The sequence below is a fragment of the Pan troglodytes genome, chromosome 18, assembly GCF_028858775.2.
Source record: "Pan troglodytes isolate AG18354 chromosome 18, NHGRI_mPanTro3-v2.0_pri, whole genome shotgun sequence".
NCBI classification, from domain to species: domain Eukaryota; kingdom Metazoa; phylum Chordata; class Mammalia; order Primates; family Hominidae; genus Pan; species Pan troglodytes.
The window spans coordinates 75,546,631-75,570,219 of NC_072416.2; the positions used below are offsets into that span (position 1 = coordinate 75,546,631).

Below are 23,589 nucleotides of genomic sequence, written 5' to 3' on the forward strand. Positions count from 1 at the left end.
TGTCACCTTGAATTGTAATAATCCCCACATGTCAAGGGCAGGGCCAGGTGGAGATAACTGAATCATGGGGGTGGTTTTCCCCATACTGTTCTCATGGTAGTGAGTAAGACTCAGGAGATCTGATGGTTTTATAAATGGGAGTTCCCCTGCACAAGCTCTCTTGCCTGCCACCATGTAAGATGTGCTTTTGCTTCTCCTTCGCCTTCAGCCATGATTGTGAGACCTCTCCAGGCATCTGGAACTGTGAATCCATTAAACCTCTTTCCTTTATAAATTACCCAGTCTTGGGTAATTTGTCTATTAGCAGCATGAGAACAGACTGATACATATACTATGCTCAATGTAAAGCCATGAGCTGGTAGAGAAGAGGAAAATGAAGTCATCTCACCACTATGAGAAGAATAGACTAAAGGGACAGAAGAGATGAAAGAGTCATTAGAGAAGAAGCTGCTACAGGAATCCAGGTGAGAGATAAGAATGATTTAGAACAGTGATGGCAGCAGTGGTAAGAAGTGGTCAGAATTGCGCATGTTTTTAACTGACCTGTGAGCAATGAAGTTTATATGGCCTTGAGCATAAGATTACTTGGTATTTATATATCATGAAGGGCACAGAGGCAGTTGCTTACATTGCTTGCCCTTTAAAAATTAGTCTCATCACTTATTTGTGTTCCCAGGGTCCTTTGCACATACCTTAACTGTAATATTAATTTTGTTGCAGCATCCTTATGACATCATTACTGCTCACCCTCACATTGAAACGTCCAAGAATTTAGGAATCAAACTATCATTTTGGTATCCTTATAGTCTGTCATAATGTGAAGACATACAGTAGGCTGAGAAAAATGTTTTAGAAGTGTGAATGGGAGGATAGGGGGGTGTGTGGATAGATGGGTGGGTGAGTGGGTGTGTGGGTGGATGGATGGGAGAATGGAAGAAGGCATAGAGGGAAAAGAAAAAGAAATGTCAAGTTGTTAGTTACTGGCAGCTAGAAACACAAGCCCAAAGTGACTTTGACTTTGCTTACCTTATATATTTATAAAGATATTGAGAAATTTAGAACATGCTGCTAATTATGTAAATGCCAGTGTACTACTCACTGTTAGCTGATGGGTCTATTCAACGAAGGGACGGCAGAGAGAGGTTAAATGATTAGGTCAGCTGGTGAGTCTATGCAGATGGAAGAATTAGGTTCCACGTCTAACAATCCAATTGCAAAAGAGCTCTTTGCCTCTTCAAGTATGGCGACTATTTTTAAAAGAACTAAAGTGTAAGTGGCATATGTATACATGTGCCATGCTGGTGCGCTGCACCCACTAACTCATCATCTAGCACTAGGCTAAAACTTAAAGTATAATAATAATAATCATAATAATAAAAAAAGTGTAAGTGGCCCAACTACATACAATAGATAGAAAAACCTAATACACCTTTCCAAGGTTCTCAGGCAAGGGCACACATTTGCAAAACACAGGAAACATCCCTTATTTCATTTTCAGAACAGCTCATCGCTCCTATTCTTACAGGTCAAGAGAATATAGAGGACATTTAACTTTGGTCTTAGGTCAACTGCAAAAGCCCAGAAACAGAATCCACATTTCAAATCTACATCCACGTGGTTAGGCCCCTTTCCTCATAAAAATGCAAGGGTGAATTTTATTATAAATACATCTCTGTTTCTTTAGAGATCCAGTCATTTTCAGGAGTCTGGGTTGTCATGCTGTGAAATTCAAAAGCAAATACATATCTATTAAAACATTCCCAGATGGGTTTTCTGCTGCCATCCAATCGACTCCCAGCCCACACACACCATTCATACGTAGTCTCAGCAGCTAAATTCCTCAAACATAGATTACCTGAAATCATTATTCATAATGACAATGAAATAAACAGCAGGTTACTCTGAAAAAAATAAACTCATATAAATGCACTGTGGTAAAGAATAGAGTTTGTGATTGTGCTCTATGAGTAGTTCTCAGCTAGGGACAACTGTGCCCCCAGGAAAGATACTAGGCTATGTCTGGAGACATTTTTAGCTGACATAACTGGGGGTTGCTACTGGAATCTAAAGGGTAGAGAGGCCTGGAATGCTGCTAAACCTCCTACAATGCACGGACATGCCCTGCACAAGAAAGAATTATCCATCCTAACAAACCAATATGTCTCCAGACAGCTTCCCCCTAGAAAGAATTATCCATTCTAACACATCACCAATGCCCGACTGAGAAACCCTGCGCTAAACATAACAATTTCCTAAGCAATTTTAAATAGTGAATATCTAAGAAAACTTGCTTCTTCTCTTTGGACTTACTGTCTTACAAGTCATTGACAGGATAATTTAAGATGGTCATGAATCTGAAAAGGGGACTATTTGGTGAACACCTGCCAAAGAGTGGGCACTATAGATATTTTCTGTATTTGTTTTCTATTGCTGCCTAACAAATTACCACAAACTCAGCAGCTTAAAAACACCCAATTATTCGCTGAGTGCGGCAGCTAACGCCTGTAATCCCAGCACTTTGGGAGGTCCAGGCAGGTGGATCACAAGGTCAGCAGTTCGAGATCAGCCTGGCCAACGTGGTGAAACACCGTCTCTACTAAAAATACAAAAATTAGCTGGGCGCGGTGGCAGGAGCCTGTAATCCCAGCTACTCAGAAGGCTGAGACAGGAGAATTGCTTGAATCCAGGAGGCGGAGACTGCAGTGAGCCAAGATCATGCCACTGCACTCCAGCCTGGATGACAGAGCTAGACTCCATCTCAGGGGAAAAAAAAAAATCAATTATTAACTCACAGTTGTGTAAGTCTGAAGTGTGGGTACGCTGTGACTGTGTTCCCTGCTTAGGGTCTTCAGGATGTCACCCAGGCTACATTCCTTTTTGGAGGCTCCAAGAAAGATTCCACTGCTAAGCTCACTCAGGCTGTTGGCAGAATTCACTTCCCTCTGGTTATAGGACTGAAGCCCCCTTTCCCTGCTGTCAGCTAGAGGTCACTCAGCTCTCTGACACCCCCTTCTCACCCCTATAGCCCCATGTGCCTTGTGACATGGCCTCTTCCATCTCCAAAGTCCACAATGGAGAATTTCTCATATGCTAAACCCCTCTAGCTATGAACCTCTCTGACTTCTCCTCTCTTTGACCTCTGGACCCAATCAAATTTAGAGGGATCATGTAATTAGGTCAGACCTACCTGGAAAATCTTCCTATCTTAAAGTTAACCAATTTGCAGTCATGGTTACATCTGCAAAAACTCCTTCCCAGAAATAGACTGAATACTTGGAGAAAGTGTCGGTACACTGGGAGCCAGCAATTTTGGGGGCTGTCTTAGAAGCTGACCTCGCCAGGTGCGGTGACTCATGCCTGTAATCCCAGCACTTTGACAGGCAGGTGAATCATGAGGTCAGGAGTTCGAGACCAGCCTGGCCAACATGGTGAAACCCCGTCTCTACTAAAAATAGAAAAAATTAGCTGGGTATGGTAGTGGCGCCTGTAATCCCAGCTACTCGGGAGGCCGAGGCAGGAGAATTGCTTGAACCCAGGAGGCGGAGGTTGCAGTAAACTGCATCACGCCACTGCACTCCAGCCCGGGCAACAGTGTGAGACTCTGTCACAGATTTAAAAAAAAAAAAAAAAAAAGTCAACCTCCTACATTTTAGACACATTATCTCAATTCTCACAACACCCCTTCGAAGCCTTTTTTTCTTCCATCTCCACTTCACAGACGAGCAAACTAGATTCTCAGACAATTTGATAATTTCCCAAAGGTGGGTGAAGGGTATGTGGAAACTCTCTGCATACATGCTGCAACTAGTAAGTCTAATTATTTCAAAATAATATGTCTTCAAAAAGTCATTTCTCCAAGATCAAATAACTAGCATTTGAACATACCATCGTGCCATGTTAAACTGTGACACCACCATGTCTAAGATGATTGCATCTCTAAAGCCCATAACATTTACCTAGCCCAGGGTTTCTCAAACTCAACTGTGCATTAGGACTACCCTGGGGAGTCTTTAAAATAACACAGATGTTTGGGCCCCATCCTCAGACATTCTGCTCTAATTGTTCTGGGGTGAGACCTGAGCATAAGCGTCTGTGTTTTTTAAAGCTCCGTGCACTAAGAATCACTGTTCTACACTTATGTGCTAGTCATACACACCGAGGTTAAATATGTAATACTAAACAGACATTAGTTGTTTCACACACAAAAGAAACTTTTTACAAGGATGGAATTCATCCTACTTCAATGCATTTTACTGGAAAACAATGACAAAAGGAAAACCCTGTGACAAGATGTAGAGACATTCATTAGCATATTTAAAGAGTGAAAGTATATTGTGGTAATATTTTTTTTCCATTATGTCTCTTCACAGCATAAAACAGACGTAGACTCAATAATTAAGGGAGGGGGAAGAAAAGACTGCATGCAGTATTTACCCACAGAAAAGTAATTTTGAGTAACACTTCATTTACCTCCTAGAAGAGGCAAAGTTAAATAGAAAAAGGAGATGAGGAATTGTAAAATCACAGGGTGAACCCATAGACACTAAAAAGTACTCTGTTATAGCAGAACTCGGTAAATCAGCAGAAAGATAATCTTCTTTTACCAGCTTATCTCAATCCCTTTCAAGTGCCGTCTCTCAAATAAGGGTGTGCACATAGCTGACTTGTAGTAAATTAGTGATGTGCACTACATAATTTATATTAGAAAGCATGCCCCCTTGACTTGTAGTGGTAATAAGGGGCAGATAAAGTATTCCCAAGCTCAGCAGCATGAAAAAGCAATCAAAGGAATTCAGCTGAAAACGAAATCCTTAGATACATCAAAAGCATCCCTTCAGGAGAGGTGAGCTTGCTGTCCAGACAGAACACTCTCACCAGACTTGCATTACGGTATTTGAGTGTATTTTGCTCTGTAATTGGATAGAAAACCGTGGGAACGGGCTTTCATGGGAAAAACTTGATGTGACTGAAGAGGAACTCCTGGGTTTGTTCACAGAGACGTGTACAAAGTCCAAGCAAATGTTTTTGGTCACGAAAGCCTTAGTGCTATCATTAGGCCTGTTTATATTTAGACTTCAGATATTTATCAGTACCACTTTCTCTTAAACTGTTTATTGCTGATGGTGGGAAACCACGCAATTTCACCCACATTTAGGGTCTTCTGGAGAGAACTTTCTAAGGCACTGCCCTAGGCTCATGGAAAACAAGGATGAAATGAGTTCTCAGTAACTTTGCATGTTATACAAGCCAGGTATTAATGATGGTGATACTGGGTGGCTAATATCAGTGTTGGTAAGCCATATCTGGCTATAGCTGATGTCCCATATGTATTTGACATGTCAGCTTTTCACAAAGTAGGTCTCTCTCTCCCTACCCCCCTCATAAAATATACAATTGCATGCAACTAAGAAGTGTCATATATCTCCATGTTATTTTCAGCAGCATCACAAAAAAATCCTGGAAATAAACATTAATCAGAAGAAAATAAATATGCAGTAATTAAAAGAATAAGATAGATCTATACAAAAAATAGATCTATGCAAAAAAACCTCCAAAATATACATTGTTTTTAATTAATCCCTCTTCCCCCACCAAACAAGATGTTTGGCTAATGCAATTTATGTATGTTTTAACCACACACACAACTTCCAGAAATAATAAGCTCTGGTTTCATGAAGAGTGTCCAGCCAAAAACTATGCAGCCCTCAGTTTGCTATGCATCATTCCAGACCTGCTTCTGTGCATTAATTCACAGACCAATCCATAAATAAAAATATGGTTTAGTCTTGTTTGGATACAGAGACAAATTTAATGTGGTCCACTGAGGCCCGCAGACAGGTGAGAGACCATATAAAGCTCTCAGCCCCACATACTTCTTCTCAGGTATTATATAGGGTCCACCTGTGGAGTTATTGCTGAATAAGTCACAGGAGATGCCAGGTACCCAAGGAAGTGTTGAAATCTTCATCTCAGGTGGCCACACATGCAGAAGGAAGCCAAGCAGAAGCAAGAAGAGCCAAGAGAAAGACAACAGTGGTGACATCATTGGATAGCTTGGATCTAGCCTTGCTGAAAGCTAGCCAATCCTAGTACAAGGGAGGAAGGAAGAGATGCAGGGAGATGGGGAGGGAGGGAAGAAGAGAGGAGAGTGAAAAAAAAAGAGGAAGGAAGGGAGGGAGAAAGAAAGGAAGGAGGTAGGGAGGAAGGAAAAGAAGAAAGGAGAGAAAAAAGGAGGAAGAAGGGAAGAAAGGAAAGAAGAAAGGAGGGAGGGATAGAGGAAGGAAAGGATGAATTAGGAAGATTATTCCAGAGCCAAAAAATGCATATTTTTTTATGCTTAACATAGCCTGAGATGAAGTTTTCTACTTACTACTGAAAGTCTTACAATATATAAACAAGAACAATCTCTACATTTTGATTCACACTAGCCACCCCACTTCCCTCCTTAGAATACCTACCAGGTAATGCTAGGCTGTGCATTGACAGTCACACTTACATGGTGTGATGCATTCCACAAAGCAAAAACAACTCTCCCAGAGAGGTTCAGGCAGTCTCGTTTCCACTGAAGGTCCTGTTCAGACACCTTGAGGACAATGACTCTGAGTCCCCCATAGGTGAAGCTTTTCTTTCCTTTATTAAACTTGAATCCCTAGGCTCTACCCAGGACCTACTGAATTTTCAGAGGTGGGACCCACACATATTTTTCTTTTCAAGTGCCCAGGTCCTTTTGAAGTGCCTTACTAAAAAATATCCTACACCTCAGACGTTAACTACTTATAATGCCAGCTTGCAGTTAAATATTCTAAGGGCCTCCCTGTGTGTTTTAGCTGAATCTCTTCTCAATGGCTCCAGTGTTAATAGCCAGAGTAGTTAATAAATATTAACTGTTATGTTTTTATCTAGGCTGAAACTCTTTTCTGCCTGTGGATTGTAAGAACTGTCAGCAGTCAATTTTGAAAACTCCTCTGCAGAGGAAGTTCTGCAATAATGATAATTAGTACTATATCATTATCACAACTGATATTATTACTATGTGCCAGGTAATGATATCGGTTTTGATAATGATATAGTAATAATATCATTCTAACTATGCACATAGAATATTTTTCTTTCAATTAAGCATCCATAGCCCCCATGAGAGAAGTGCTATCATTATCCTCAACTTATCAATGAAGAAATAAAGCATAGCCAGGATAAAGAGTTTTCCCTGTGTTACGTAGCTAGCAAAGACAAGAGATGGAACTTCAGAGTCTCAGTCCAAAGACATTACACTATGCTGCTTCATCATACATGAATTGATGCAAATCATTATCTATCTGTTGATACTCCTCTTTGATTCTTTTTCTCTCATTTTATGTCTTCAGTTTATAAAGTAATGGTTACTTTCCACTCCCACAAGATCTCCAAACATTCCCGCAAGCAGAATTGCCAGTATCAAAGTGTTCATTTCCTGTTCTGACAGGGTTGAACTTTAAAAGGCCTTAAGGCAAGACAGGGATGGTAGCTGGTAAAGAGAGAGAGAGAATATGTGTGTGTTGTGGGTGACTTCAATGGCCATTTCCTTCCCAGACCTTCTCCTAGTTCAAAGTCAAGACTAATCAAGCATGGAGCTTCCACCAAACACCAAGCTAAGCCATCATAAATCTTCACAATCTTATGAGAGAAAAAGAGGTACTGTTCCCACTTTACAGATGAGAAAACCAAGGCCCAGAGACATGAAGGAAGCCCAATACTTACAACACAGGACTTGCGGAGCCTGATGCCTTAGTGGTCATACCCGAAAAGGCAGGCAGGCAGGCCGGGCGCGGTGGCTCACGCCTGTAATCCCAGCACTTTGGGAGGCCAAGGCAGTCGGATCACCTAAGGTTGGGAGTTCAAGACCAGCCTGACCAACATGGAGAAACCCCATTTCAACTAAAAATACAAAATTAGCCGGACATGGCAGTGCATGCCTGTAATCCTAGCTACTCAGGAAGCTGAGGCAGGAGAATTGCTCGAACCCGTGAGGCAGAGGTTGCAGTGAGCCGAGATCATGCCATTGCACTCCAGCCTGGGCAACAAGAGTGAAACTCCATCTCAAAAAAAAAAAAAAAAAAAGCAGGCAACATAGGCAGGAAGAACTGGCCTTTCAGCCTCCCACGTGAGACCCCTCAAACTGGCCTTAGTCACCTTGGGGTCCTGCTCTCTGGCAAGAACCTTGTCTTCTTTTTAAAAAGAAGTTTGATCTGGCATTTTGCTTCAAGTTTGTTATGAGCAAATAATTCTCTTCACAAATCATGTCTGAAGAGGAGAGAAGCCACAACAAAATAACAAAAGAAACCTTTTTAACCTTTCTTGATGAAATGAGTAATAGCCTAAGAAAACATCACTGATTTCAGTTTGTCTGTCTCACAAAACACATAAATACAACCCAGTCTAATCCTTAACTTCACATGATCCTCTCAAGTGACCGAAAAGCTCCAAGGGGGTATATGTAATTCAACAAACCCCTACTAGCTAACAAGGCCCTCCAAAGCAGCTGAGCCTAGTTTCTTTCTGCCCGCCATGGACGAAGGTCATTCAACTTCAGCCCTTTTATGAATGGAAATCAGCTTTGTAAAGACTGTTTGGCAGGCAGTGACCAGCAACAGACAACTCAATGACTGAGCTTTCTGAGTCATAAAATACTTTTGAAAGGGGGAGATCAAAGCGTCCCTACCGCCTATTGAAATCCAATTGTTTCCAAAGTTCTGCAAGAACCCAGGCTCTCTGGAGAATGGGTCACTGCAGTCATAGTCTAAAAAAGGCCACCACTAAAAAAAAGATACAATGGGGACATTAGTGCAGCCAGCCATGGGGGAGAAACGCCACTTACGGTTTAATTGTTGGGGACAAAGAAAAGAGAAACGAGGGGAAACCGAGTGACAAAATTGGATGATGCATCAGGAATTGAGGCTGGAGGGAGTTCTCATGGCAGCCTTGATCACGGTACATACTCCACTCAGAGCATCAGATGCAGTGCTAAGGCTGGATGGTAATCAGACACCAGGCAGAAGATCCAAGAGAAACAGCAAAGCAGTCCACTACTCTTGCCAGCTGGGCCTTCACTGAAGTTATTCATCAATGGTAAACTCACCCATGTATTACAAAGCTGGGCAGAAATGCAATATGACTGACAGTTTTTGCATGTCTTTTCAATCAATCTTCACATGAAGAATGGAGCTTGGTTTAGAATTTCTTAAGCAAGGGGTGCATTTCCCCAACGGGAACACATATCCAGGTACAAGTAAAGTACAAATAATCTCAGACTTAGGAATTGCTCTTTTAGCGTGAACCGCAGAACCCGGGTACAAGATGTTGATGGAAGTGTGGTTCAAAAAGAGGAGGAGTGGGCCGGGCACGGTGGCTCACACCTGTAATTCTGGCACTTTGGGAGGCTGAGGTAGGCAGATCACCTGAGGTGAGGAGTTCAAGACCAGCCTGGCCAAAATGGTGAAACCCCATCTCTACTAAAAATAACAAAAAAATTAGCCAGGCGTGGTGGTGGATGCCTGTAATCCCAGCTGCTTGGGAGGCTGAGGCAGGAGAATCGCTTAAATCTGGGAGACAGAGGTTGCAGTGAGCCGAGATCGCTGCACTCCAGCCTGGGCAACACAGCGAGACTCCACATCAAACAAACAAACAAACAGAAACGGGGAGCTGGTGGGGAGCAGTGGTCAAATTAGTATGGAAATCCTACCTCTTGGCACTTCACAATGCACATTAGTGTATTAAAAGGTATGAAATATGTTAAAGATGTTTGTTTAGCTTCCTTTAAACCTCTAAATTTTCCCTAACTTGTATGACCATAAACCACTTATTCCTGGAGCATCTCTTAACAGTTAAAAACTAATACATAATATTATAGTATCTATTTTGGGTACCATTGTGTTGATGTTTTTCATGTCACCACCAAACTGTGAAGAGATGCTCCTTGGAAAAAAAAAATTTTCATTGGCCAAAGAAGTTAGGGAAACTATAGGTATAAACAGAGTTAAACAGGTGTCTTTAATATAAGACATTTCTGACTTGTCAATATGCTAATATGCATTGTACAGCTCAGAGAGGTTGCATTTTGGCAATAACTTCACCAGCTCCCCACTTTTCTAAAACCATACTGTGTAAACTCCTTGTTTCAGGGTTGAGTCACAGCTTGGTTCACAATAAAAATAGCAGTTGCCAGGTCTAAAAGTATTGCTCCATTCTCTTCCCTAGATTGTAAGCTCTACGACCTGGATCTAACATGCATCTTGTTGGTAAGCTTCATCTACCATGCTCTCAACAGTGCCTGACACACTAGAGGCTAATAGTTGTCCAATGAAAAAAGGATAGGGTGGGGTGTGGTGGCTCAAGCCTGGTAATTCCAGCACTTTGGGAGGCTGAGGCAGGAAGATTGCTTGAGCCCAGAAATTTGAGGCCAGCCTGGGCAACACGGCAAAACCTCGCCTCTACAAAAATTGGCCTGGTGTGGTGGTACGTGCCTGTAGTCCCAGCTACTTGGGGGGCTGAGTTGGGAGTATTGCTTAAGCCTGGGAAGTTGAGACTCCAGTGAGCCATGATTATACCACTGTACTCAAGCCCAGATGACAGAGTAAGACCCTGTCTCTAAAAATATAAGAACAATAAAAAATGATGAGTCAATGTGTCTTTCTAACAAGTTCCAAAAATACAAGCATTTTCACTAAGTGGTTCTCAGATATTCGTATGCATCAGAATCATCTGGAGAATTAGAAATACACCTTCCTGTGTCCAGCCTCCCTGAGCTTCTGTTGTAGACAAAGGAATTCACATTTTCAGCCCTTCAAGTGAAGCTAATCATAGTTGATCACACTCTGATAATCACTGTCCTCACAAAAAGGATCACTAAGACAGACTATTTTTGAGCAGTAAAATTTTTAGATCTCTTAGTCCATAGGAAGAAACATGCAAGTTTGTTCTGTTGGAAGACAAAATTAAGAAATACAGGTAAAAATTTTAAGACTGTGGTTCAACAGCAAGATGAAGAGTCTCCACCAATGTCATGGCTTGCTGGATGTAACGACTTTCTCATCCCTGTGCTAGTCAGAGGGAGGCTGGATATAGTAGAAAGGACAGACATGGCAGATCACCATTAGATTAGGTTAATCTGTACCTCTGAGATTCTGGGACAAAGGCTGCAAATCCTAGCACCTTCACAGATTATAAGGCCACCTGGTATAAAAAACAGGGGTGACCTTTTCTAGGTTACCCTATAAAAGCATTCAAAATTTTAAAACAATCATCTCTAAACATAACAGTAGGCAGTATTTACTCAGGGAAGTGTACAACTCCTGTTTCATGAATGAATTATTCCAAGTAAGTAACAACTACCTCAATTCTGGAATAAAGTGAGAGCTGTGAGTTGGCAGGGGAGGTGGGTGCATTTTAAGAAATTATTACAAATATTTCAAACAGGTTAATTCTGAATTATTAAGGCTAACACTCTGCTAGGAAAATTTTAGCTGGAGTATGTATGCATGCATGTCTGCTTATATGTATGTACGTACATATGTATTCACGATTATAACCATTCTACCATTTTCCACTTTCTTTGGGGACTTCTCTAGCAGACAAGATAATGGTAGATTCCTATTAGTACTTTGTCAAATCATTTAAAGGTGACATCGCTTTCCTAATATACACTGCATGCACACTAGAAAATTGCTACCACATCCAAAAGGACCCTAAGGCCAGTGGTCTGGCCCCACTCAGAGAAACACTGATATATAAACTTCAGGTGAAGAAGTTTCATCTCCCAGTCTCATTCATCTCTTCTCGGTCTCTGTATTAATAGGAGAAGGGTGGCTGTCTCTCCTGGCATGTTAACTCGATGAGTCTCTCCAACAAGCCTGTTAAAGGCTTGTTCCTTTTCTGAACTCTTGAATCATCTATGGTTCTGAATCTATTACTATAGTTGCTAATTAACTTTAGAGGAGTTATGAACCCCTGATTAACCAAAGAAGCTGAACAATGTCTAAGAAAATGTAAACAAAAAAGTGCCTTCAATTTCATTAACCATCAGAACAATGCAAACTACACCCATAATGTGGTACTACTTCACACCTATCAATCAGAACAGCTAAAATGGAAAATTAGGCAATATCAAGTCTTCAGGAGGATTTGGAGCAACTGGAACTCTCATACACTGGTGATGAAAGTTTAAATTAGTACAACCACTTTGAAAAGCTGCTTATCAGTACTCATTAAAGCTGAAGATATACAAGTTGAGTACCCCTAATCCAAAAATTTGAAATCTGAAATGCTCCAAAATCTGAAACTTTTGAGTACTGATATGACACTCAAAGAAAATCCTTATTGGAGCATTTCAGATTTTTTGCATTAGAGATGCTCAACCAGAATATATTCTGCAAATATTCCAAAATCCTCCCCAAATTGAAAATCCACAACACTTCTGGTCCCAAACATTTCAGATAAGGAATAACTCAATTTATACATACTCTGTGACTCAACAACTTTATTCTTAGGCATGTATCCAACAGAATGTGTCCATATGTTCATCAAAATGCATATACAAGAATGTTCAGTCATAACAGCCCCAAACTGCTGGTGGGGGTGTAAATTAGTTCAACCATTGTGGAAAGCAGTATGGCAATTTTTCAAAGAGCTAAAAGCAGAAATACCATTCAACCTAGCAGTCCCAGTACTAGGTATGAGAAGAACATAAACCATTCTACCATAAAGACACATGCATGTGAATGTTTATTGCTGCACTATTCACCATAGCAAGGACATGGAATCAACCTAAATGCCCATCAATGACAGAGTGGACGAAGAAAATGTGGTACATATACACCATGGAATACTATGCAACCATAAAAATAAACGAGATCAGGTCTTTTGCAGGAACATGGATGGAGAGCAAGGCTATTATCATTAGCAAACTAACGCAGGAGGAGAAATTCAAATCCCACGTTCTCACTTATAAGTGGGAGCTAAATGATGAGAACTCATGAACACAAAGAAGGGAACAATAGACACTGAGGTCTACTTGGGGGTGGAGGGTGGGAGAAGATAGAGGAACAGAAAAGATAACCATTGGGTACTGGGCTTAATATCTGGGTGATGAAATAATCTGTACAACAAACCCTTGTGACATGAGTTCACCCACGTGACAAACCTTCACTTGTACCCCTGAACCTAAAAGTTTTTAAAAAATGGATAAAAACATCATGAAATCTTCATACAGAAAAATTTTATGATTCTACTCATGTGAAATTTTGATAATATTAATCTATTACTATGAGATTATTAATTTGAGACAATTGATAAGATTTCCCATCACTCACAGAGTGAAGTCCTGAGAGTGCTAAACATGAGGAGGCTAAATTTTGCTGAAAATAGAACAGCTATAGAGAAATTATTCCCTGCCAGGAACTGCTATGGCACTTTCCACATAAGAAATCATTGAATCCCCACTGCCCTGTGATGTAAACTCTTGTTATTCCCATCTTAGAAATAAATAAACTAAGGCATAGTTAACTCTACTTAACATAGAGTTAAACAATTTGTCTAAGGTCCTATGAGTAAATGCTGGTCTGAGAATTAGAACCTGGGCAGACTGCTTTTAACTACTGGTATGTGGAATGGGATAGTTTAAGCCACTACGGTGGGTTGTACAAACTCCTCCTTTGGGACACCGGAATAGACAGAAGAAAGAGAAATACAGAGGGGATGCTAAGTAAAGAGAAGGAGATGTGCCACAACAAAACAAACAAACAAACAAACAAACAAAAAAACAAGATATAGTCATGTGTGCACACACAGGGGCATGTAACCATGTAACCATGTTATAATATATAGGTCAATGGTGAGCCATGTTCATCATTTTAAATAGACCAAAGAAAGAATACCATGATTGTGGTTGTAATGAAAGGTTTTAGCTAAATTTCAGGCCATAATAGGGGGAAAAAATTAAAAAGTAACTGAAAGTTTCAACTAACAAAGAACATGGGAGTCCGCATTCACCCGCACCCAAGCCACCCCTCTTGCTTTGTGCCATGATGTACCATGTACATTACTCACTACATCCTCACTTGGGCTTTCTCACATTTTCCTTCTTCTGGCCATGCCAGAGCACAATCACCATGTGTCTCAACACACACAAACTCTTCTGTCAATTCAAGACACTTCTCAATCACAACACAGAATGAAATCAACCCAGAACAACATTTACCGCCTCGTATATTTGATTGAATCCTGAGAAGAGTATCATTTACACTGATATTCTTGGCCTGGTGCTCAGCAGATGAGGATTACATAGGGAGGAAATAACACTGGTCCCAAATGCTTTTAAAAGGTTCTGCTTCCCTGGATGCCACATTTAATCCTGCCAGCCCAGGAACACAGCACACCACATTCTAAAAGGATGTCTTATGTGAGCAGGACACCAGCAACAGATTAGTTCAAAGAAGACAAAAGGCCTCCCTTCAGCAAAATGAAGGTTGATCTTACCAGTGCTGCTGAATGCAATTTCGCATTGAAATACAGTTTTCCCATTTCAAAGCCATGTAGACGCATGAAGCTTGTTAGATTTATAGAATGCCTGGTCTCCCGGGACATTACAAAGCGAATGGCATCCATCAAGTTAATTTCCTTGGGGATCATCTCAAACATGGAGAATGAAAAGTCCCAGACCATTAAACATCAAAAGATTGTTCTAAATGGTAATTAAAGTTCTATTATATTTTCTTTTTCTGGGAGCAGATTAGATTAATTCAATTGAGAATATTAGAAGTACCAAGGCTGACAGTGTGAATGTGTGGAGTTGGCTGGAAGAGCACTTATATTGCAGACATCTGTTCATTCAAGTTACACAAAACACGAAAGAGGGAGCTCAACACAGACTGGGGTGTACTTACCAAGCCAGCACACGTAGACACAGCGAGAGAGGAGGAGCTGTCATTTCTGACAAATCCCTGATAGAAGCATTGCTGCACCTCGGGTTTCTGAGTCTCTGAAGCACCATCTTTTCCAAGTACCTGGACAATAAAGTGACTGCTCAAAATCGCCGAGGGCTTAAGTTCTAAGTGCAGTTCCTGTCCAAATGCTGAAAATCGGTAGTGCAGGGAGCTTCTGGCATTCTGCGCCGATCGCTTTTTCCTGCCGTTGTGCAAAATGTCGTGTGAAATATATGACCCGGCTGAGTCTACTTCTACTGGCGTGACAAAGACGTAATCTGCAATGGGAAAAGTTCAGCTGTCAGCACCCAGAGCCCACAATTCCAAATGGTCTCTTTCCAGCAAGCTGGCAAAGAGCAACACAAAGCTCAAAGATATCTTTGTTCCTGTTGCCTTGCACCTAGATCAAATATAATTCAGAGTAGCACAGGCAGCAGAAGACCTGTCTCTACAACTAACTCTGCCACAGTCATTTCTACAGATGCCCGAAAGCCAAGCACAATTTTGATGAATTTCATGGATGTCTGTGGAAAAATGTAACACCTCTCATTGTCTGGAGAGAGATTTAGAACATTCTTTTGATGTTTAATGGTCTGGGCCTTTTATAATATTGGCCACAGAACCATTCATATATATAAAATTTAATTTTTTTGAAGATAAAGTTAATAAACATAAAACTACAAAATCGGGAAATTTCTTCAAGGAGGTTAATTTCTCTGTGCTTAAACTGAATCGGGAGCATTTTGGCAGAGGCAGAGTTTACATTTCAAGTCCTAAGTCACAGTGTGGGGTAGCTTCAGATGATATTTCAGATCATTAACAAGCAACAGCATTTTCATTTTTCCAATATTATTTATGTGTGATAAGAAAACTCCAGCACTTGTATCACCCTTAGCATTTTACTGTGAGCTTTCACAGGGATGATCCCATTTAATTGTAAGCATAAAATACAGTGCATGCACAAAAATGCCTCAAAATTGTCAGAACCCTCCTATATAGTCTGATATATAAAATTGCTCAGGCATGTTGGTGGGGGAGTGTCAGATCAGGGGACACCTGGAAAGGCATGTTTAAAAATACCTTCACCACTGCTCCCTAGAGCAGTACTAATTGCTGAATGTTCCAAAGAGGAGGAGCTAAAATACAATTTGCTATTTGAAAAGCAAAGCCAGCACACTGTTTTCTTTCACCAAACATTGAAGCTGAAAAGCATCATCCCACAAAATGATTTGGAATATGCCCTCTGTGCATTAAAAAACAGCCTGCATTTCCACTTTCAAGGCACAGAATGGGAAACTACTTTGGAAAGTGTTTAGAAAGCTGTTGAATAATGACGAGGTATGTTTGAGTCACTTGGGTCCCCAGTTACTGGAGGAGGAAAAGGAAGAGAAATTTCTCTTTTCCCTAAACAGTCAACAACCTTCCCCCTCCTCCAATAAAAAAAAAAAAACAAAAACTAAGGAATAGTGGAGCCCCTGTAGCTAGCAAAGATCAATGAGTGATGGCCTAATTAGGCTCACATTAAAAAAGAATTCTCCCCAATAGACAATAATTTTCTTCTGTCTATGAACCATCTGTGACTTATTCCTTGGGCAGCTTTCATTTTTATATTCTTTATGTCCTCCCACTCCCATTTTTCTTCTTGACTCCCTCCTTTAACTAAAAATGCTGTATAATTGACATACATATTTTACAATAATGGGGGGGAAAGTTTTTCCCTTCTCTTAACCTTGAAAATCTGAGCCAGACATACAATATTTTTCTTCTCTTAAAAATCTGATACATTCCTTTAAAGGGATGTGGCTCTTGATTATGTGCAATTTCTTAGAGAAAGTCTACCTTCTCCTTCTGTCAAACTAAAACTTAACTATGAAAAAGACTCCTGACATATGCAGGAAGTCTGTGTCTCACCTTCTTGTCCCAAATCATCTGAAACTCTGCCTGCTCTTACTTGGAAGGCTCAGTAGGAACGTTATCCAGCCAGCCTTCTATGGAACCAGCCATCAAGCGGCCCCAGACACCTGCTACCAGCTTGTTTCCAAGGGGAGAATAACAGGCTGTTGGTTGCATTCAGTTCTTGATGGAAGAAGGGCAGTCAGTGTCCCCTGTAAAGAGTGATCTCTGATTGACCACTTCAGGAGCTGAGTAAGGGTGAGGTCCTTACAAGGTTGTGGCTGGGTCGGACGTGGCCTCCAGCCATCTGATCCTGATATAAGAATGAGGGGTGGTTTTAGAAACTACAGCCTCTCTGTTTGGACAAAAGGTGAATCCCTTCTCCATGACTCCATCCTGCCCCACTCCCCATTCCCCTGACAAGAAAAGGAGATAACCTTGCAAAACTAAAAATTACAGAATTCTAAAGAATCCACGTTGAGCTGTAAGGTTTTTCCAGACACCTTGCGTCAGGAATCAGCTGTTCTCCTGTAGCTGATGGGAAACAATCAAAACAAGGATTTCCCTCTGGGCTCCACTGGGAAGTTAATAAATGACAGAAGTGAGGGCTTTTCTGGAAGTTTGTGGCTGGGGAACGTCAGAAAAGATAGATAAAGGACTCAGAGACCTCAAGTCACCTGCTTTCCTCTCTCTAAAAGCAGCCTTAGGCATCCGTAAAACAAAGGAAGCAGAAATGAAAAAAAAAGAAGAGATAGAAAAGGAACAGAAGTCGAGAGAAAAATGAGGAAAGATGGACAGAGGAAAGAGGCTCACATTCTTTCATCTCCCACTAAGAATTAGCTTCCCCCAACAAGGGTTAGGAGAGAGAGGAAATAAGTAATTCCTTAGTTAATGTCCACTTCCCTTCGAATTTCTCACTGCAGTTAGGATTTTTTTTTTTCTTGTTCTTCTTAACAAGCCACCTGTGAAGGAGGGACAGTATTTGCTTTTATGTGACTTGCAGCTCGGGACGTTGATTCTTTTGATAAGTTCAGTCCTTGCCAACCTTCCCCCCTCTCCAAACAGGAACCATTTCCAAGACAGCGCACACCTGCCAGGTTAGGGGGTGCGCTTTTCCATCTTTTCTCTCTTTGGGGGAAGGAAGGGTCAAAGTGCTGCGAAAGGCCCTTCTTGGGGGTGGGGGGCAAATACGAACCATCATTTAATCCGCTGGCGCCGCTGCTGCTGTCACTGGCTAAGGCCGCGGCGACCGACGCACAGCAGAGGCAGCACAGCTGGAGCGCCTGCAAGAGAAAAAGTGACATCGCGCGTGAGGGGCGCGGCGGGGCTGGCGTCGGGCGCCCCCTGCCACCCGCTCTCGGAGCTCCGCTCGGCGGCACCTGCCTTGGCCACGCGCCCCAGTCCCGCCAGGCCCCTCGGCGGGCCCGAACCCGCAGCCGGGAGGGCATACGCGAGCAGGAGGGCGCACTCCATGGTCAGGTGTGGACGCGGCGGCTGCGGGTGGCCAGACGCGGCAGGCGGAGCGCACGGGCGGCGCGCATTCTTTCCGCGGCCCGGAGCTCGGCGCCCCAGGTGCGGCTCCAGGTGAGAGCCGCCACTGTTCACATCGCAGCGGGGGCGCGCTGGGACCTCCCCTCCTCCGGCCGCCTGCGCGCCCTCCCTTCTCCCGGCGCGGGCCTGCCCAGCTGCAGTTTGCGGCACCCCAGAGGGTACGGGGGGCTCCGTGGGCCGGGACTGGAGCGCAAACGGTTGGGAGACTGTTGGTGTCTGCCCGCCCGTCTGTGCGTCTGTCTGTGTCGGTGTGAGCGTCTGAGGCGACGGGGAAGACAGCGCCAGCTGGCTCCCCCAGCGCGCCGGAGCCGAGCGCCCGCCTCTCCACCGCGCGGTGATTGGCGACCAGCGGCTCCCGGGCTCGTCCGAGCCCCCGGGCTGGTGCAAGGGCGTGGGATTCCCGGCTCCAGCTCCGAGGGAGGGGGCGAAGGGGGCGGGGAGGCTGGGTGGGAGTGATAGGGAGGGAGGGACCGACCGCCGTGAGAAGGAGGGGAGCGCCCAGGGTCAGGCTTGGAAAACGTAATTTAAGCGCACTGGGAGATGAGTTCGGAAGACGAAAGGCTCAGGTGAGTGGCGCGACTTTTTCGCTGCCTGTGCAGACTTCTCATTTTCAACTCTTCTGGCAAAGAGTCAAGATAGCGTCCTCAACACCTCCTAAATGCTGGGAGCTATCCCCTGCTGTATCGCATTTGCCTCAGGCCCTACCTTTTTCAGGTGGGAATTATTAATTCCTTGATAAAGATGAGGAAAAGGAGGCTCAGATGCGCACAAGCTAACCTAGCTTCCCAGAGTCAGCAAATCTGAGGCAGCCGGGAGGGCCAGAACAATGAGCTGTCACTGTCTGCAGCATGTAAAAACTCATGGCACGCGGGGGCCTCCCTCTTCTCCCGGATCTCTCTCTCTCTTCTCGACGTGACCGTGCTTCCCACTCTTCGAGATTGAATCTTGGCCCCAGATACCCAAACCCACAGAAATCAGTTATAACAAACAGCGCATGCCATCACTAGGAATGTGCATCCAGTTTGCTGTGTGCCTGTTCGTTTACTCAAGACATTTATATGATCCTTTGATCCCTGTTTGCAGAGGTGAACAAAATACAGTCTCACGGGCCAGTGGAAACGAATCTGATTGGATAGCTCGACAACGGTAATAGAAGCAAAATGAACACAAATACTAAAAAGGAAAAGAATAGTCTTCTAAATTAGATGGCAGCAGAATCTAATTTAGATGGGATAAGATGTGTGTGTGTGTGTGGGTGTATATATACACACACACACATATATACACACACACACACGCATACATACACGTGCAAGGCATCTGTTAGGAGCTGACACTTAAAATAAGGCCAGAGAGAGTGGATCGGTTTTATAAGGGAAGAGGGGAGTAGGATCTTGCATGTTAGGACAGGGGGCACAGCATAAGTGAAGGTCTCAAGGTAGTTAAGTGATTGCCACGTGAAAAGTGTTACAGGCCAGAGGAAGAAGCAAACACAGCAGTTGCTGGGTCAGCTGGACCTTGTAAGCTGGGGCGAAGCATGTTGGAAACCATTAGATTTAAATGAATGTGGGTTTGTGTATGTGTAGGAGGCAACATCATGTCCAATAATAAAAAAATGTGAATCATTTTTTGAGCGAGTGTAGGGATTGGACGCGCTGAGGCAGGGTCAGAGAGAAACAAACCAGGCAGCTGTTGCTGGCATGAAGGGGCACAATGACAGTGTCTTGCTTGGACCAGGGTAGTGGTAGTGGAGGTAGATGTATTACTCTGCTCAGTCCTGTGGGTACTGAAGTAGTTAACATGAGGTCTATGTCAAGCCTCGATTAAGTGATAGCTCAATACACATAGTCGGTTTTATGGAATGCAGCTGGGAAGAGGTAAACCCAGGCTGTAGCGGCAGAGAAGGTGATGTGTCTGCCTAAGGAACATGAAGCTAAGCCTCACAGAACATCAGGGCTAAACAAATCATTTGGGTTTCCCTACTTAATCTGGTTAAGCTCTGTGGCCTCTGTTTTATAATCTGTAAAATAGGAATCAACATGCTACATCAAAAGGATAGCCTGAGGGGTAAGTGAATATATTTTTCAAAGCACATTATAAGTGGACTTTAAGAAGTGATGGTGTATTTCTGTTATTTCATACATCCTGTGTCAAACTTGAATGTACGTCAAAATCACCTGTAATGCTAGCTTAAAAATGCAGATTTCCAGGCCATGAAGCACTGTGATTCTGATTCCATGGATTTGGTGTAGGGCCCAAGCATGCATCTGTAGTAAGCACTTGTGGGTGATTCAGACACAAGTGACTTAAGTGCTTTATATGATTCCATGAAGAACTGGACACAAGAGGAAACTGGACATCAAAGACATGCAGTAAAACACTGCTGGAGGTCACATCACCAAGCAACGGACTGAATAAAACAGGAGACTGGGATTGACAGCACTGTCAGCGACATCATCAGGTGAACACTGACGGAACCTGGAGGGTGAAGGGCTTGTCCACACTCAGCTAAAAATAACCATGGCCCTGATTTGTGACTCTCCATTAAGATACATTTGCATGAAATTGTCCATATTTTTCTGGTCCTCCTCTTTTAGGGCTAACAATATAGGTTACTTGCCATGGTCAGGGCTGAAGTCTCGGAGAACAACCCTTATCTATGCTCTATGCTCAATTGTGGAATTTCTCAATCTCAGCAGTACTGAGATTTGAGCTGGATAATCATTTGTGGTAGGGGCTATCATCCTGTACATTATAAACATAGGATGTTTAGCAGCATCTCTGGCCTCTACTTCACTAAATGCCAGTAGCAGCCCCCAAAATGCAACAAAATGTTGTGAGATTTCCAAATGTTTCCTGGTGGGTAAAATTCCCCTAGGTGAGAACCTGGATAAATAGTACAGATTCCCAGTCCTATTCTGTGACATTTTTTTGTTGAGTGCCCTTTTTTTTTTTGAGAGTCTAGAGGGCTCCTCTTGAACCTAATGTAAGTAGTTTATCCTTAACTGATTTTACAGCTCTTCTTCCATACCCCAGTCAATCTTTGCTCTCCACAGATTCAAGTCCTCCATGATTGGGCACAGAAACTGAGATTCATTTCTTGCATAGTTCTAGACCTGGAAGATAAAAACTTGCAGTTCCATTCATTTGTAGATGTCTAGTCTCTTTTTTAGGGCTGATAAATACTTGCAAAGCCATAACTTCTGGGATGATTTTATACGTAGTTTTCCAGGAACTGGCCCTGCAATATGTATAAATTGTCTCTAGATGGTGACAGAGAATCATGAGCCCATGCTCCAGTCTTGGACTTGTAAACTGCAAAGTAGCTTTTAAGTTACTCGGGAATGTCAGTCTTACCTGATTTTAAAATGATAAATCTAGGACACTACAATGGCTATCTGAAGCTTGCAATAAACTAATGGGGATACGGGGGGCAGAGCTCATCGCTGATGTGTTGTATTCTGTCAGACGTAGCCCAGAATATGCCACGTAACAGACATTCATAAATGTTTGTAAGAGGAGCAGAGGGAGGGAGGGAGGGAGGGAGGAATGGGGGGTAAATTTGAGATAGAGAGATCACAGTGTTTCACTCTTAACCACGAAAAATATTCCTCCTTTCTCTTCCTTTAAAATCAATGGTACAGTTCTAGGCATTGATTTTCTTTTTCTACTGACATAAGCTTTTTTTATTTTTTTATTTTTATTTTTATTTTTATTTTTTTGCCGAATAACATTAAGATACTTGCCTCCTCCTAGACAGATCAAAAAATAAATGGCAAACCACGTTGCTTACTCACTTTCCTTTGTCCTTGGATTCATGAAGATGCAAACATCCCTTCCATGGAAAGTAAGAAACATTTACTGCCTCTTCCGGTGCAGTTGACTTTCTGTGCTATGACTGACTGACTCCTTATTTGCTCCTCTCCTTTTCTGTCAGCGAGTAGAGGGAAACTCTTCCTCCTCTAGCTGCTCAAAGCTGCATCAAACAGTGGGCTGGGTCTTACTGAACGGGTGTCCAGTACTTTCCTGTAGAAAACATTTTGATGTCCAAAGAGATAGATGTCCGTAGTCACACATCTAAACCTAGAAGAGGGTAAAATAGAACACAAGGCTTAACTTATTTCAACACAGTAGCCAAAAGGAAAAGAGAGAGATGGAAATGGATTTACCTCCTTGAAGGCCTAAGACCTAAGGGCTACTTTCTGGTCAATGTCTCAGAAATGCAGTCCAGTTAGCAACCCAGACCTCAAAAACAATGGGGAGGAGAGAGAGGAGGTGAAAGAGAACAGAGCAGCAGGTCCTAACTGTTTTCCCTCCAGAGATAACCATCCAGAAAGATAAAGAGTTTATTTTGCCACACAAAGAATGAAATTCAAACGAGTGACAGGCAACAAACTTCTGTTTACTTATTAGCAACAATACAGGAAGCAGAACCCCTTAGTTTAAATAGTTTTGTAAATAGATCCATCATCACACACAATTTAGCAATTACCAACTGCTCTCCTTCACCTGCTATTTATTCTTCTGCTTAACTTTCTGAGGACGTTGGTATCCATTTCTTCCCTTTAAAACCTGTGCTTGTCTGACTTATCTATATGATAAGGTTATCTCTGCTCATCTCATTTTCTCTGTTTCTTCGTACTCTGGCTGCATGGGCTTGCTTTCTTTGGTCTATTTTTAGTCGTTTCCCAAGCCCTACTATTAAAAGTAGCATGCTTGCCAGAGGCTGAAGAGGTAGAATTAGAACTAGACTACTAATTTCCACAAGTGAACTGGAGGCCAAGTTCTGACCTCTCTGCACAGTGAACAGTGGAATATATTCTTTGTAAAAGCTCTGGAAAATATCAGGCTGCCTAAGAAAGGCAAATAACTTTTGTTTACATGGAGTATTTTCTCCTTCTTTTCCACTATCATGAGCCCATCATGAACAAGCTCAGATGTCTGCCCCAACGATTCTCAAAATCTCATCTCTAACACCATCTTGGCCCCACTAAGCCTTTGTCCTGGAACAGCAAGGATTGGGTACTACTGCTAATCAAGAACACCCAGAACATGGTTAGAAATACACATTCTTGGGCATCCCTATAAGTATTTCCATTAAGTGGGTCAGGATTTCTGATGTAACTAAATATTATCACAAACCAAGAATTATGACCCACAGTACTTGCACTTGAATGCCAGCAACACCTCC

The 23,589-nt window shown here is 42.5% G+C and overlaps 1 protein-coding gene across 3 annotated transcripts in view; it reads right to left on the reverse strand.

The window, feature by feature from the left end:
- The window catches only part of ADAMTS18 (ADAM metallopeptidase with thrombospondin type 1 motif 18), a 154,724-nt gene extending 136,338 nt beyond the window's left edge, over positions 1–18,386 (reverse strand). Inside the window, exons 1-3 of one of the 3 annotated variants that reach the window (XM_001143790.6) lie at positions 18,231–18,386; positions 18,043–18,130; positions 14,916–15,232 (exon numbers count right to left, since the gene is read on the reverse strand). In XM_001143790.6, coding sequence (XP_001143790.4) covers positions 14,916–15,232; positions 18,043–18,130; positions 18,231–18,320 — 495 coding nt within the window. In that variant the 5' untranslated portion in view covers positions 18,321–18,386. Of the gene's footprint in view, positions 1–14,915; positions 15,233–18,042 lie in introns of all 3 variants that reach the window. The other 2 variants (XM_016930217.4, XM_016930218.4) reach the window with 2 other exon arrangements.
- Between the last annotated feature and the right edge of the window lie 5,203 nt (positions 18,387–23,589).